This window comes from Rhamphochromis longiceps, linkage group LG20 (genome assembly GCF_057381845.1).
Source record: "Rhamphochromis longiceps isolate RC_006_pf linkage group LG20, R_longiceps_female_GT1.1, whole genome shotgun sequence".
NCBI lineage: Eukaryota > Metazoa > Chordata > Actinopteri > Cichliformes > Cichlidae > Rhamphochromis > Rhamphochromis longiceps.
This window is the reverse complement of record NC_140576.1, coordinates 14,654,022-14,667,521: the sequence shown is the minus strand read 5'-3', so window position 1 is coordinate 14,667,521 and position 13,500 is coordinate 14,654,022. Positions and strand designations below refer to the sequence as shown.

Genomic DNA, 13,500 nt, shown 5'->3' with positions numbered 1-13,500 from the left:
CATGTTTGAACAGAGGCGGGGGCTTATGACACCAGCTGTCTGCCATCTATAATCCAGTTTTGAGATCCCTTCCCAGACACCTTAACCCCCACTCACATCCTGGGACATTTGACCTCAGGAAATCACATGATAGGGTGGGGATAGATTCACCCAAAACCTTGGCTGATTGTGACCTACACATGTTTCCTTGGCTTGTGTGATTAGGTAGAGCAGGGGTGTCGAACTCCAGGCCTTGAGGGCCGGTGTTCCACAGGTTTTAGATCTCACCCTATGTCAACACACCTGAATCAAATGACTAGTTCATTACCAGGCCTCTGGAGAACTTCAAGACATGTTGGGGAGGTAAATTAGCCATTTAAATCAGCTGTGTTGGATCAAGGACGCATCTAAAACCTGCAGGACACCGACCCTCGGGGCCTAGAGTTCGACACCTGTGAGGTGGAGGATCAATAGGGGGTCCATGACCCTCTTGGGGACGATCCCATAGGGCTTAAAATCTGGGACTTTCCACCAGTCTGTCTTAGAACCAAAGAAGCTTCTCGGATGAGAGGTGAAATGTCTTCAAGGACACTCAAAGAAGTCCCGACATTTTTCTTTCCAAGTTCCTTAGACTATGATGACCTGGATGACTGAAAACCTTCACAGACATCAAATAATATTCACGGTATTAAACTTTTTTCCTTCATAGTGCAGTTAAAGCAATAAATACGCTTACACTATACAAATGTAGCACAATTCACAGACAACTGCATTGTCTGTTACTACTGTGCTGAGACTAATTTTATTCTAGCAAAAAGTTCAAAGAACAGTAAAAGTTAAAAATTCAAAAACTGAAAGTATCAACACCAGAATGTACCTGAAAATAAATGTCAGTATTATTATTATTTTTTGGATGATAGCACTGCTGTGTTTGTTCCATATTATTGTTGTAAATGTTTATATGCTTGATATATTTTGAGATCATATTTTATAAGGATTTATGTGTTTGTTTCATCTCTGCCCGATCGTTCTTTTTAGGTTGTAGTCTTCGCGGGACTCGATCTACATAGGCTGGGTTCCCAAAGGGACTTCTAGAACAGAAACTGATTTAGGGATGTGAACAGTCTTGTGGTAGCTAAATTTGAGATTTTGATTTTTGATAAAGTTATAAAAAAGTTACTCTTGACTCTTACTTTTTTGGATTGAAGCTCTCAAACGTTTCTTTACAGCTCATCTCTTTGTTTAGAAATAACAGCATGATGGGTAGTTGTTGTGAGAAGTGAACAGCTTCCTCAACCCACGCACGCAGTTTTTAATAAAACTGTCATATCCTCTACTGGGAGATGCACTAAACAAACAAAAAACAAATGTGCTTTAGAGATATCATGTGGGAAACTGTTAGATATTAACCAATGACTCATGTTAGGTCTGAGTCAGTTCTGGTCATCTCTTAAATCCCACACAGAAAAGCCTCAGCAGATTAGTTCCCATCGCTTTCGACTCTCTCTCTCTGTCTCATTTACTTTGGTTTAGATTTCATACAGTGAAAGAAACCAAAGCTGTGTGCGGATTATGTTACTCAGGCCATTTGCACATGAGCAAAGTTCAGGAGAAAGAAGAATGCAGGCGTGCCAGTATTTGTGGCTTTGAACCGTGCGTGTGTTTGCGCGTCACTCTTCCTGGGCATATTGTTATGACAGACGGTCAGCGGACCCTTTTAAATGCAGGCTCTCCCTTCCTGTGATGGAATTCCTGCCATCAAAAAACATTCTCCCAAACAATTGCCATAATTAGAGCCCACGCTCTCTTGAATGGTGTTGGACACTAAGTGAATTATTTGGGGTTAAGTAAAGATCATTAATAAGGAAACAAATAGGTCTCTGTAAAAACAAATCAGCAAAATCTGATGGTAGTTTGAGTTTCCTCTTCATAAAAATGAATAATGACATTACTCTAGTTCTGTAATTATCTCACAGTGGGACTTTTTGTTCTCATTAAAAACAAGATTTGTTTGTTAACCATGTGAGAGATCCATCCTGTGAAGAGTGATTTCTAATCTCTGTAGTTTGTTGTTAGGGATGGATTGCTGACAGAGAACACTTATTAAATGAACAATATAAAAATGCATATTTTATTCCCTGTATTTCATAAATATAGAGAGACACTATCATGTTTAATTTACTTTTTATGTCATTTTAAAGTGAAGTCTGTGTATTTGTTTATAATTGTCTAACTCAGAGATTGCATGTGGTCTTGGTAGGTTGTACAATTCATTTATTTGTGCTTTTATTAGATGGATTTATAATTCAGTGATATAAGTGATATATTCACTGATTGATCAAGGAAATGACTCGAGGCTTATATTTCTAAAAACAAAACAAGCAAACAAAAAATCTGAGTAAATGTATTGGCGAAGTAATGTAGGGACAACATGAAGCTAAAAAGCTCACTTTAGTATTTACGCTTACATCCCCACAGCTTTTTCTGACAATCCTTGACCAACAAGCACTTTTTGTTTATGACTTTTAGATAACATATACACAGATGTAGCTAAATCATAAATTGGATCTTTGACCCAGTATTTTGAGTTTTCTCTGGACTTAAGAGATAGTTTTTGTTCATGTTCTTGAGTATGTTGTTTCCTAGTGCTTCTGAGTTTGCTACCTATGGTTCTTAGTGTCTTGTTTGATTGTTCGTCCCTTTAATGTCCAGTATTGTCCTAGATTCTTCTCTGTGTCCTAATCAGCCTTGTCTGTCTGAGCTCTCCGTGTTCCCCAGGTGTGTCCTCTCAGCCCTCTAGTCTTCCCTGAGTATTTAAACACCCGGCGTGCTTCTGTTACTCATCACGTCCTCCCTCATGTTGTGTGTGCTGCTGGCTATTTGGCCACGTCTAGCTTCTAGCCAATTCACACCTGTTCTGCTCTTTCATTATATTTTGTTAAATCTTTCTGTTTTTTGAGTCCAATCTTGTGAGTCCTGCTCCCAGCTTGCCACACAGCAGTGCCATGACATTTGCTAGCAAAAAGATGGAAAGCTACTAGGAGACAGTGTGCATACATATAAAATAAGTCATGGTTTGGTATCAAATTCAATTCAGTTTTATTTATACAGCGCCAAATCACAACAACAGTGGCCTACTTCCTTTTCCCATGGTGGAAATACAGTTTATTTGCCATTCTGTATAACTAATACTACCAGGTGAAGCCAGTGAGTGACAGCACTTGGAGAAGATATTGATAAGCTTTCAGTCTTTATTTTAGTTTCGTTATAGGTTAAAGTACAAACATCCCCAATAACCTGTTTTACAGCAGATATCCTGATACATCGGCATTAATTAGCGACGACAGAGTTTATGACCATTTATTACACCAAAGAAACCCGTCAGGTTTCACTGGGCTCAGACAGTGAAAGAAATAAAGAAATTAAGTAATTTGTCCTTTCACATGACAAAAAAACAAAGAAACAAAGAAACAGAAAACCCCACAAAGCACTCAGAGATCTCTACTGCTATTTTTATTACCTTTCTGTTAATAAATTGAATACTAACAATAAAATTGTAACTAGTGGTTGGTGATTATCAGGAACTTACTGGAACCTTTAGTAGGCCATTTCTGGTCTGTGCAGCAGGGTGAAAGAAAAACTCAAACTCTTAGCTAGTGTGTGTGTTTTGGCAGAACAAAAAGTTACTCATATCAACCCCCTCAAGTAGATAAGTCTTATTTCTTGGCCCTGAAATGTCATATTCATGTGTGTCTAACCAGTGAGTGGTTGGAACAGGATACAATAGTTTGTGTAACTTCTCGGTGAGGCGTTTATTCATGTCTATGGTGAAAATGTAGAATGGTACGTTCTGTCACTCACACTATAAAACTACGGGCCACCATGGAGGTTGCGGCAGGGAGGGTGTGTGAGCGAGGTTGGAGTGAAAAGTTTGGGTGGAGCTGGGTCTGTGGCCACAGTGAGACCCTTTAATAGCTCCCGCTCACCACCGAGGGCTGCTTAAAAATTCACATGGTATATTTACACCTTTAACTTGTGACCTGCTGTTTGCTTATCACTGATTTTTGTTGAGGGAAAAATGAAAATGTCTGTTTTCACAGAATTCATTCAAAGTTCTTTTGTCTCATTTTCCTCCAGATACACTCTGGCAATACAAGAGCCAAATGTATTTTAGTTTATCCTCTTTGAAACAATACTAACTTTAATCTCAGAACAGCGATGGCCCGCAATCATTTACCCCTTCCTCTGGAATGTGAGTTGGTTACTCATTTAAGGAATGCCGAGGTTAATGGAACCTGAGATAACAAGATCTGAGTGAAAAAAAACTTGATGAACTCAGCTATATAGCGTTTCTCTGGAGGAGCTGCTTCAGGCTGGATTCATCCCCACCAGAGAGCCTCACCGCTGTATTTTTAGCAGCGGATAGGCGGCAATCATCTTACTCCTTTGGGTGTACAGCTTCCAACTTTCTGGTCACCAAGTTCTTTTGGTTAGTTTCCATGGAAACCAGACAAATGAGTCACTAAACAAGTTCAGCCAATTCTGCTCTCCAGTTTGGGAGGCGAGCCTTGGGTTTCCAGCTCGAGTCCACTCCCCCCACAATAAGGACTGGAAAATGAAAGTGGGGGAGAGTAAATGGAGCTTGGATCTTGGCTTACCTCCCAGTTTTGTTCTTACTTAACCTGCCCTTTGCACCTCCCCCTTAGCCTCAGCTCTCCCACACTCCTCTTTTCTCACTTTTTACCTATCACTCATTTTAACCTTCACTCCTTATTCCTCATAATCGCTTTTCTTTTCCCACAATCCCACATTCCCCTGGCTAGTCTTTTCTGTCACCTCTCTGTAGAACTTGGCCTCGATCTCGCAAAATACATTTGCACACAGGCAGTTCGCAAGAGTAGAAAGACAGAAATTAAAATGATCTTAGCTTATTACCTAATCTGCTTACTGACCGTGGTTTGGAGGGTTAGAGGAAGTTTGATTATCCTGTGGCCAATCTGCTCTCTGGATCTTGCATGGACGATCCATTACTGTAGTCCTACTGTTTTCAGGTCTTCCATTTTTTTTCCCTCTGCACAGGCTCACTCAGACACACCCTTTCCTTTTTTCCACCACGGTCCCTCATTTCTCCCCCATCTTTAGCTCCCAGTGGGAGGAGGCTCAGCAAACTGGGAGCAGTGGATGACTGGCTGACTCACACTCGGCACACCCCACAGATGTGCAGGGTAGAGAGAAACACCAAGAATGTGTGTTTGTGTGTAAAAGCAGGAGCTGATTTATACCCTGTCCATGTTAATCCTGCTAACTGTTGTACTGCGAAAAAAGAGAAGAGGCTGAACTTTTTGCTGACCTGTTGTAAGTGACTCATACAGCCTGGTGTAAGTCCTGAATGAAGTCCTGCGTGCCAGCATAAACTGTTTATCTTAACTCTTAATAGCTGCTGATAACCTTTTCAAGTCCTTTTTTTGTTCATTTGAAAAACTTGAAGGAGAAGCAGGAGTTCATAAATTTCTACACTGTGTATGATGCAATGTGACTGCAACACAGTGTCTGTCTCAAACATGTACACCTTAATCACATTTTTCTGTGTTTGCAACATCTCAGTATCACCACCTATATAGACTGGAGTATGTGTCTTCTTTGGTCAGCTATAGTGATGTGTAACATTTTTGTCTGTCTTGTGAAACAAGTTTCATATTGCATTTTATTGCTTTTGGAAGGAAAGTTATAAACTCGAACCTGTCAAAATAGAATACTGACATGCCGTAAATACAATTCTAGTGTTACTGTATTCGGTTTGTTTTATTGGACTGTTACTCTCCCTGTGAAAAAGTGCCTTCTAAAGATCAGCTGAGGGTCATCAGACTTCAGTAGTGTTTTTTAATATCGTGCTTTTACATGCGAACCTATGCTTTAACTTCGTGCACGCCCACCTCCAAACGACACAGCAAGGTTGTAGCCACTGATTATGCCACCTATTTGTGAACTGCACATTCTGATGCTTCTACTTTAATTTGATAAACGATGCTATCTTAATCTTTCTAGAACTGGAAGTGACCATATTTAGACCAGAGGGTGGAGTGCTATGTTATGTTGGGCATTCTCCACCACAGGACTTCGATTTCTTCAGAATAATGCTATTAAGAATGTTTCAAAAGGCACCTACTATGGACTGTAAAGAAAGTATGGAGTGTAGAAATTCCTTAAACCGGAATTCTTTCTAATGTCCAGCTGGAGACTGGTTTCCATGTTAAACTGAAACATCACTTACTACTCCTTTTGTGCAAGACTGAAAAAAATAAGCCAGGATTGTCTGAATTAAACAAAATGTGAAAGCCAAATAAGTAAATAAAGGGGTTAAAACATGAAACACTACATGATGTTGCATATTTGACACCAGTAGAAATGTTGCATTTTTCTAAATGAGCTATCAGCCATTACCTATCACTCACTAAATGTCCTCACAGACGTTTTGAACACATCAGTGCCCCTCAGGAGGAAGTTTATCACCTAAACTTCTGAGCACCAAGTTGCATCTGCACTATTTTAACCTGCATACACCAAAGTAACGCTTTGGCATATTCTGAGCCGCCACCACATAGTTTAACATTATAATCAAGCAGCAGTTTCACAGCCCTACCTTTTTTGGAAAAGGGTACTTTTGGCTTCTGTGCTGAGTAAAATATACATATTAGATAAGATGCAGCAGTCACAATACATAATTAAGTATTTGCACACAGCTGAACAGATCCTGGCTAACTTTGTAGATGAAAGACTTTCCTTACTTTCATATGAATTTGCTCACGTGCTTTGTGCCTGACATGTGCACCCTTTTTGCATCTGTGTTAAAATACTGTGTGTAAGCCGGTGTTGTGCCAAAAAGGGTTGTTTTTCCCCTCCGATGTTTCTTGATATATTTTTCTCTGACCAGTTCAGTTTTGGCTGTTAATTCTGCAGTGGGGTCTGGCAGTTGCAAGACTAACACACTTTGTAGAGTTATGTTAGAATATCACAAGATAACTTGGTGCCGCCTCAGCACCCTGAACTTCAAGGCCTTTCCCACGAATCTCAGTGTCAGTGTGAATGAATGAAATTAATGCTTTTGTGATTTGAATTCTAACGTTTGCAAAGTGAAAATAGTATTTTTCATGTATTCTGTCCAAGGTCTTTCTTTTTTTAGTGAACATGATTCATTAAAGTGAACTGTTGGTGTATTTTTCTGCTGCTATCTTGGGGTCCGACTGAAGGATTGCAGGCTAGAAAACAGGAGGTGCAGGTCTGGTGCATTTCTCCCACTCTTCCCAGCCCCTAATTTTCAATGGGTTTTCTGGAATTCCTTAGCGCTCTCTGGTTTGTCTGCTAAACTTCTTTCAGCTAGGCCATGAATTCCCTGGCTGCAGAGGTTAGCAGGCCCTCTAACAAAGGCTCAGACTGTCCGGGAGGACACTTTTACAACAGTTGGTAAGACTGGCACAAGGAGCTTCTCACAGCAGCCATGCTGCCACACACACTTTGCACCACAACAGCTTCGGGGGACTGGCAACTAGCACAAATCTGAAGATTCTGCCTTGTTGACAGCTGCAGTTGAGAAAGCAATCTGGATATAAATCTGGCAGGAAGATTAATGGTGCCGTCTGTGGAATGCTGCAGTGCAAAAATGTGACATTGCGATGATGAACGGGGCACTGATTTGTGATTTGTGTGTAATGAACCACAGCAGTTCAAAAACATTCCTAACCAATTATAAAATCTGTTGCAACTCACATTTCTATCGGCAACGCACCAGAAGTCGTTAACATAAACTGATGCAGTGAATCAGCTGATTCCAGAGGAGAACAGTTTGTACCACAGCAGCTTCAGGAATTAGACTGATGCGAATGTAAATAAACCGGGACAGAGGACTTCACTGAGCTGCTTGGACATGGCATGGGAATGGCTGCCTTCTGCCTATAACTGGACAAGGTTAAAGAACTGCAGGTCACAAAGTGAATTTCTCAGAAGCTGAAAGAATTTCCTGCAGACTCTGATGTGTGGGAAGTTGATGGCTGGATGCCAGACAGCCATTGGTGTATGTGAATGGCAGTGAACCTTTTTTTCCCCCTCAAATGTATGTTGAACATATATTTTGAAATTTCACAATTGTAAATATTGCTTGTCAGTATATTTTAAAACCAATATTTTACTATAAAGCTACATTAGCACAGGCCCATAGAGATTTAGAGAGGTAACTCCTCCCAGGAAAAAAGTAGTCCAGCACATGACCTCCTGTTAATCTGAAATTTGAGTCGAAAGTTTTGGTTTAATGTATGTATAAATGATTTAACATGTCAACCTAGTGAAGTATGGAGGTGCTGGTGCTTGGTCAGGCTGTTTTTTTATGCTAACCTAAGCTGAAAGTTTGTTATAGCTTCCTTTAACACATAGTTAAAGGCATTATATCTCTTGACAAAGAAGCAGTAGACATATTCTCTAAACTGTTGAACTATTAATTTGTTTTTTAAAGATTATTTTGGGGCATTTTTGCCTTTATTTGACAATGGAGCAGTAAAGACAAGCAAGCAGAAAACAGGCAACAAAAAGCTAGGCTGCTGTACTCCAGCCATGTGGCATACTGTCATCTGCTCACCCGCTGAGCTACACTGGCTCCTCTGAACTAATAATTTAACAGAATAATGAAATAATACATAAGTCTTATCAGTTTAATCAATGGGTTTCTATGAATATCAGTCAAAGCAATGGTTGATATGCTTATTTTGCCTTTAAAAGAAACGCTGAAGACATTGACAGAAAGCAATCAAAATAAAATGTTGCCATTTAATTTTTTTCATAGTTGTTTTTCTTTCAGTTGTTTTTAACTAAATGTCAGATTTTCAGTGGATCCGATCTCCTTGCTCTCCTTGCTCTCTGACACCACTTTGCCGTCCACCACAGTCTGAGTGACCGTCACCACTTGGATTTTCTTTAGGTCAACTGCATCTTCAAGGCTGGTAAAATGAAGAAATATAAAAAGGTTAGTCATACGGAGACAGAACAGAAATATATTTTCCACCTTTGAGTGATCTTTTCTTTGACATGATGAAATTGAGCAGTTGAAATTTAAATGATGGTAATAGGATTACATAGACACAGGTCAGTGACATCTGCTTTCCATATCATTGCTGCTCCATGTTTGCATGAGGCTGCTTTAAATCAAATTTGCAAATGCTCCCCCGAGATGAAGAAGGCTTCTGTCTCATTGAGCGTATGTTGCATCCATACTTTCTGCTGCTTCACCTTAATACTCACTTTAAGTCTCCTTCACCATCCAGCAGCCTTCTGTACTCTGCAATCTCAGCCTCCAGCTTCACCTTGATGTTGAGGAGGGCCTCGTACTCATTCGTGTTTTGCTGGATGCTGCTGCGGATCTGTGCCAGTTCCTCCTGCAGTCTCAGGATTATCTCATTGTATTTTTCCAGCTCTAAATTGTAACGCCTCTCAATGTCATGAAGGGCAGCCTCCAGGGACGCTTTCTGTGAAGAGATTAAGGAAAAGCACCATTGTAAAAATTTTGTGGCTATCTTGCATTAGGTTAGTCTGGGCAATTGATATGTGTTAAACAGGAACACAAAGCTAGAGTTAGCTTCATGATTTAGCCTAGAAATAAAAACTTGCATACAAAATTATGTACCAGCACTTCTGACAACCTGTGAAAAAATGCAATTAGTGAATTTTCGATGTGCTGATTGGTGAAATTTATTGTTTTTGAACAGAGCTAGGATCAACTTAAATTTTTTCTTGGCTGTAATGCCTGTCATGCTCTGGAACTGCCAGGTGTGAACCAGGCTCAATCTATGAGAAGACCTAATGATGAGTATTTATACTAAGGGAAGGGTCAAATCTCAACCCAGAACGGGAAACTAATGACGTAACCAAGACTTACCAGACTATGTGCAGACTGGAGCTCAATTTCCAGTGCCTGATGCCGCCTCCTAGTTTCAGTCATTACACCTGCGGCCTCCTTCAGGGCTGTTGAGCTCTCTGTGACTTTGACCTGCACCTCTGTGATCTTAATAGAAGATTATATACATAAAGAATTTACAAATACTGTTCAACTCACAGTCAAGGAAAAAAAAAAGATGTTTTTCACCAGCCTAGTTTAGCTGTACCTGGGAGTTATGCCACGCTTCAAGCTCCTGTTGGTTCTGTAGCGCTATCTTCTCATACTTTGCTCTTATTTCCTCCATGATTCTGGCCAGGTTCTGTCCTTTTGGTGCATCAACATCCACATGGACCCCAGCCTGTGCGTTTTGAACTCGCAATTCATCAACTTCCTGTTCGGGAGGAAATAGTCAGGGAGTGATTTCCTGAACATTTGGTTAATAGGATTTTCCTGTGCTAAGTGGTTAAGGAAAAATTTGTTTTAAAGGTGCACTGTACTGTATTGGGGTTATCAGATAGGTTTTTCTCTTTGAACTGCTCTGCCGAACTTTACAATGATTGCATACTCTCTCGTGGTTCTTCTTCAGGCTGATCAACTCCTCCTTGAGGGACTCGATTTCACTCTCCAGGTGCAAGCGAGTAACATTGGTGTCATCCAGGATCTTCCTCAGTCTTGAAACATCAGCCTCCACTGTCTGCCTCATGGACAACTCATACTCATACCTATGGAGACGGAGTGAATGCTAGATCTGCTCATGCTGGTGAAGAGATTACCTTCATTTTGCACAAAAATCTCGACACTCACTTGGTTCGGAAGTCATCTGAAGCCAGACTTGCGTTGTCAAGACTGATAGCATACTGGGCATTTGCCCTGGTCATGTCAAGAATCTAAAAAACAGCAATGGTATTTTTGGTGACATAACTGTATGAAGAGATCGTTTTGGTGGAAAGCAAACTGTGACTTTCAATTTGATGAGTTGCAAATGGTTGATACTGCTTAGCGATAGGAGCCCACAGGTAATAAATGTTGTGAAATCAGGTATTCAAGCGATATCTAGGACACTATAATAATAAAGTTTATGTGTTAACAGTGACTCGATTGAACAATAGTATGTGGCATTTACAAGAAAAGAGTTGTAGTTGTTGTAGTTCTGGGTTCGTTTAACATTCTGAAAAAACTGAAATGCAAGAAAACTACAACTTAAGAATCATTTGTGAGAACTAGTATACCATAGCTACCTAAACCAATCCGGTCTTTAAGTGATGACCTGATAAAACCTGATTCCAGGCCCAAAGTACTCTGCGTTTAATAAGGCTGTTGTGTTTTAACATGTTTTAATGCTTTGTTTCTTGTTATATTTCATCTCAACAAGCCCCTAAAAACAGTCGGTAATCACTGTCGGCCTCTCTCGGTTTTTATTACCGCTATTCATTTTAAAGCTCAGATTTTAAAACCTTACGATCTAACTACAGCCCAGCCCATGCAGTAGTATATTAATAACTAACCTCGTGTTGAGGATGGATTGTCTCAGTTGTTCTCCTGAATGAAGTTTGGTCCATGCCATGCGAATGCATTTGTCCCTAACCACCGGGAACCCTCACGTTAACTTTTATCGAGTGGAAAAAAGTTAGCATTCATCCTCCAGCTTCACTGTTTATAATATGCTAACATAGCTGTGTCGCTAGCAATTACGTAGCACATCCTTATATACCAGCTAGTGCAGGGGTGTCAAATTCAAATACACGGTGGGCCAAAATTCAAAACTGGAACAAAGTCGCGAGCTAACGTTAATATTTATTGAAAAAAAAATCTTCCTCCAGATATAAGAATGAATCTTATTTTTACTCTTTTTATGGACTCAAACAAGTTTTGCTAAAAAACTGAATATGGAACAAGCAAAGCTTAATACTAAACAATATATATATTAGCTGTATAATACCAGCAAAACTTTTGCGAGATCCCGAGTTAGTTTTGCGTGATCTCGCAAAAGTTTTGCGAGATCCCGAGTTAGTTTTGCGTGATCTCGCAAAACTTTTGCGAGATCCCGAGTTAGTTTTGCGTGATCTCGCAAAAGTTTTGCGAGATCTTGCAAAAGTCTGTCTTCATTTTTTTTCTCCCATGTGCCCTGCGGGGCTCCGTAGGAAGTGATAGCAAAACTGTACATTTTAATTTGTTTTGGAAATCTCTCAGTCAGGACGTGGTATATTATATTTAGATGGAAACTAGCGAGCTAACTTCCTGCTAACTTCTAACTCTGTTAAATGTCATAAATTTGGTTTTCATGGATACCTGGATGTTAAACTTAATTGTTACACCTGGTAGAGCAGAACGCTGATCATTTTATTACAGATGAAAGAATTTAGATAGTTTTTAACTCTCAGTGATGCTGCAGTGATTGTGTGAATTACGTACCTGCAGCAGAGTTTGGGCCCTGGCACAGCTAATGACGGCAGACTTAAAGACCGGATACTTAATCAACTAATTTCAGACCATTTATTTTGAGGACATTTCAGATTCTGTGAAAAATTTTATTACTCTAGAGCCCTTAGATGCCTAGACTATCATCTAGATTAAATGTTTCGTTGGCTCACCTGGGCCCTGAGGCCTTCGATGATAACGTAGTACTTGCTGTAGTCCCTCCCTTCCAAGGGGCCTCTATTCTCGGTGGCCTCTCTGATCTTGACCTCCAGCACTGCATTGGCCTTCTCCAGATTCCTCACCGTCTCCAGATAGTTCGCCAGGCGGTCATTCAGGCACTGCATGGCATGCTTCTCGTTTCCAATGCCCATGGCGCCAGAAGTCGATCCAGAGGACAAGGACTGGTAGTCGTATCCTCCGCCAAAACCGCTGCCAACACGCGAACCATAGCTGGCACTGGAAATCTTGGTTCCACGGCCGCCTGCCCCTCCAGTCACACTGTGGGCGTAGGTTTCCATCCGTAGGGATCTGGGACCTCCAAGTGAACTTAAACCATAATTTTGAGAAGACTGGCGTCTAAGCTCCATTGGTAAAGGAAGTGTGCTGATCAATCAGAGTGAGAAATGGCACCGAGGAGAGTGGCAGCAGGGTGGAGTATGAAGGTGGAGTCTGAGGCCTTATATACAACTCTGAAAAGCAATATTTCTTCCTGAAACTCCTCTCCTATCTATATTAAATTGTTACCTTTGACCTTCTTTGTCCTCCACCCACTCACTTCACAGGTAAAAAGTGTACTGACATTTTCATTTTGATAGTGTGGAAATAAACTGATAACCTGATATGACTCACAGTGGACACAGTGAGGCTGGACATGTTCTATTTTATTTTATTTTTTTTTTGAGAGGGGGCAACAAATCTGTTTAAAAATGTTCTCTTTACTATAGATGCCCCCTGCAGTACTATAAATAAATAGAAATATATATTTGTTACACACCATTGGATTGCACCTAACACCCACCCCCCAAAAGATACATGTATTACAAACAAGTATAGTGTAGTTACAAATTGAGCATGAAAAACACTGTGGGAGAGGGGAGTATACTGGTAAAGGAACATGAGCCCTTCTGGATGGGTCAGATTACACCTAATCTGAAACTTGAAAGCTTAATCTTTTTTTCTTGAAT

General features: G+C 40.4%; 1 protein-coding gene across 1 annotated transcript; it reads right to left on the bottom strand.

Moving 5' to 3' along the window:
* Positions 1-5,711: 5,711 nt before the first annotated feature.
* On the bottom strand, positions 5,712-12,903 carry LOC146645085 (keratin, type I cytoskeletal 18-like). Its single transcript, XM_085394967.1, has 7 exons — positions 12,490-12,903; positions 10,703-10,785; positions 10,464-10,620; positions 10,125-10,289; positions 9,899-10,024; positions 9,265-9,488; positions 5,712-8,963 (listed from the first exon to the last, which is right to left on the bottom strand). Exons 1-7 carry the CDS (start codon positions 12,901-12,903, stop codon positions 8,831-8,833), a joined length of 1,302 nt encoding a protein of 433 aa, XP_085251093.1. The 3' UTR covers positions 5,712-8,830.
* Positions 12,904-13,500: the final 597 nt, after the last annotated feature.

Excerpts from the sequence above, each read along its gene's own strand:
- LOC146645085 (XM_085394967.1), bottom strand. The coding sequence starts at position 12,903 with ATGGAGCTTAGACGCCAGTCTTCTCAAAATTATGGTTTAAGTTCACTT. Across the intron at positions 9,489-9,898 it reads TCCAGTCTGCACATAGTCTG|AAAGCGTCCCTGGAGGCTGC; the intron begins GTAAGTCTTGGT and ends ATCTCTTCACAG. Across the intron at positions 8,964-9,264 it reads GATGGTGAAGGAGACTTAAA|CCTTGAAGATGCAGTTGACC; the intron begins GTGAGTATTAAG and ends TCATTTTACCAG.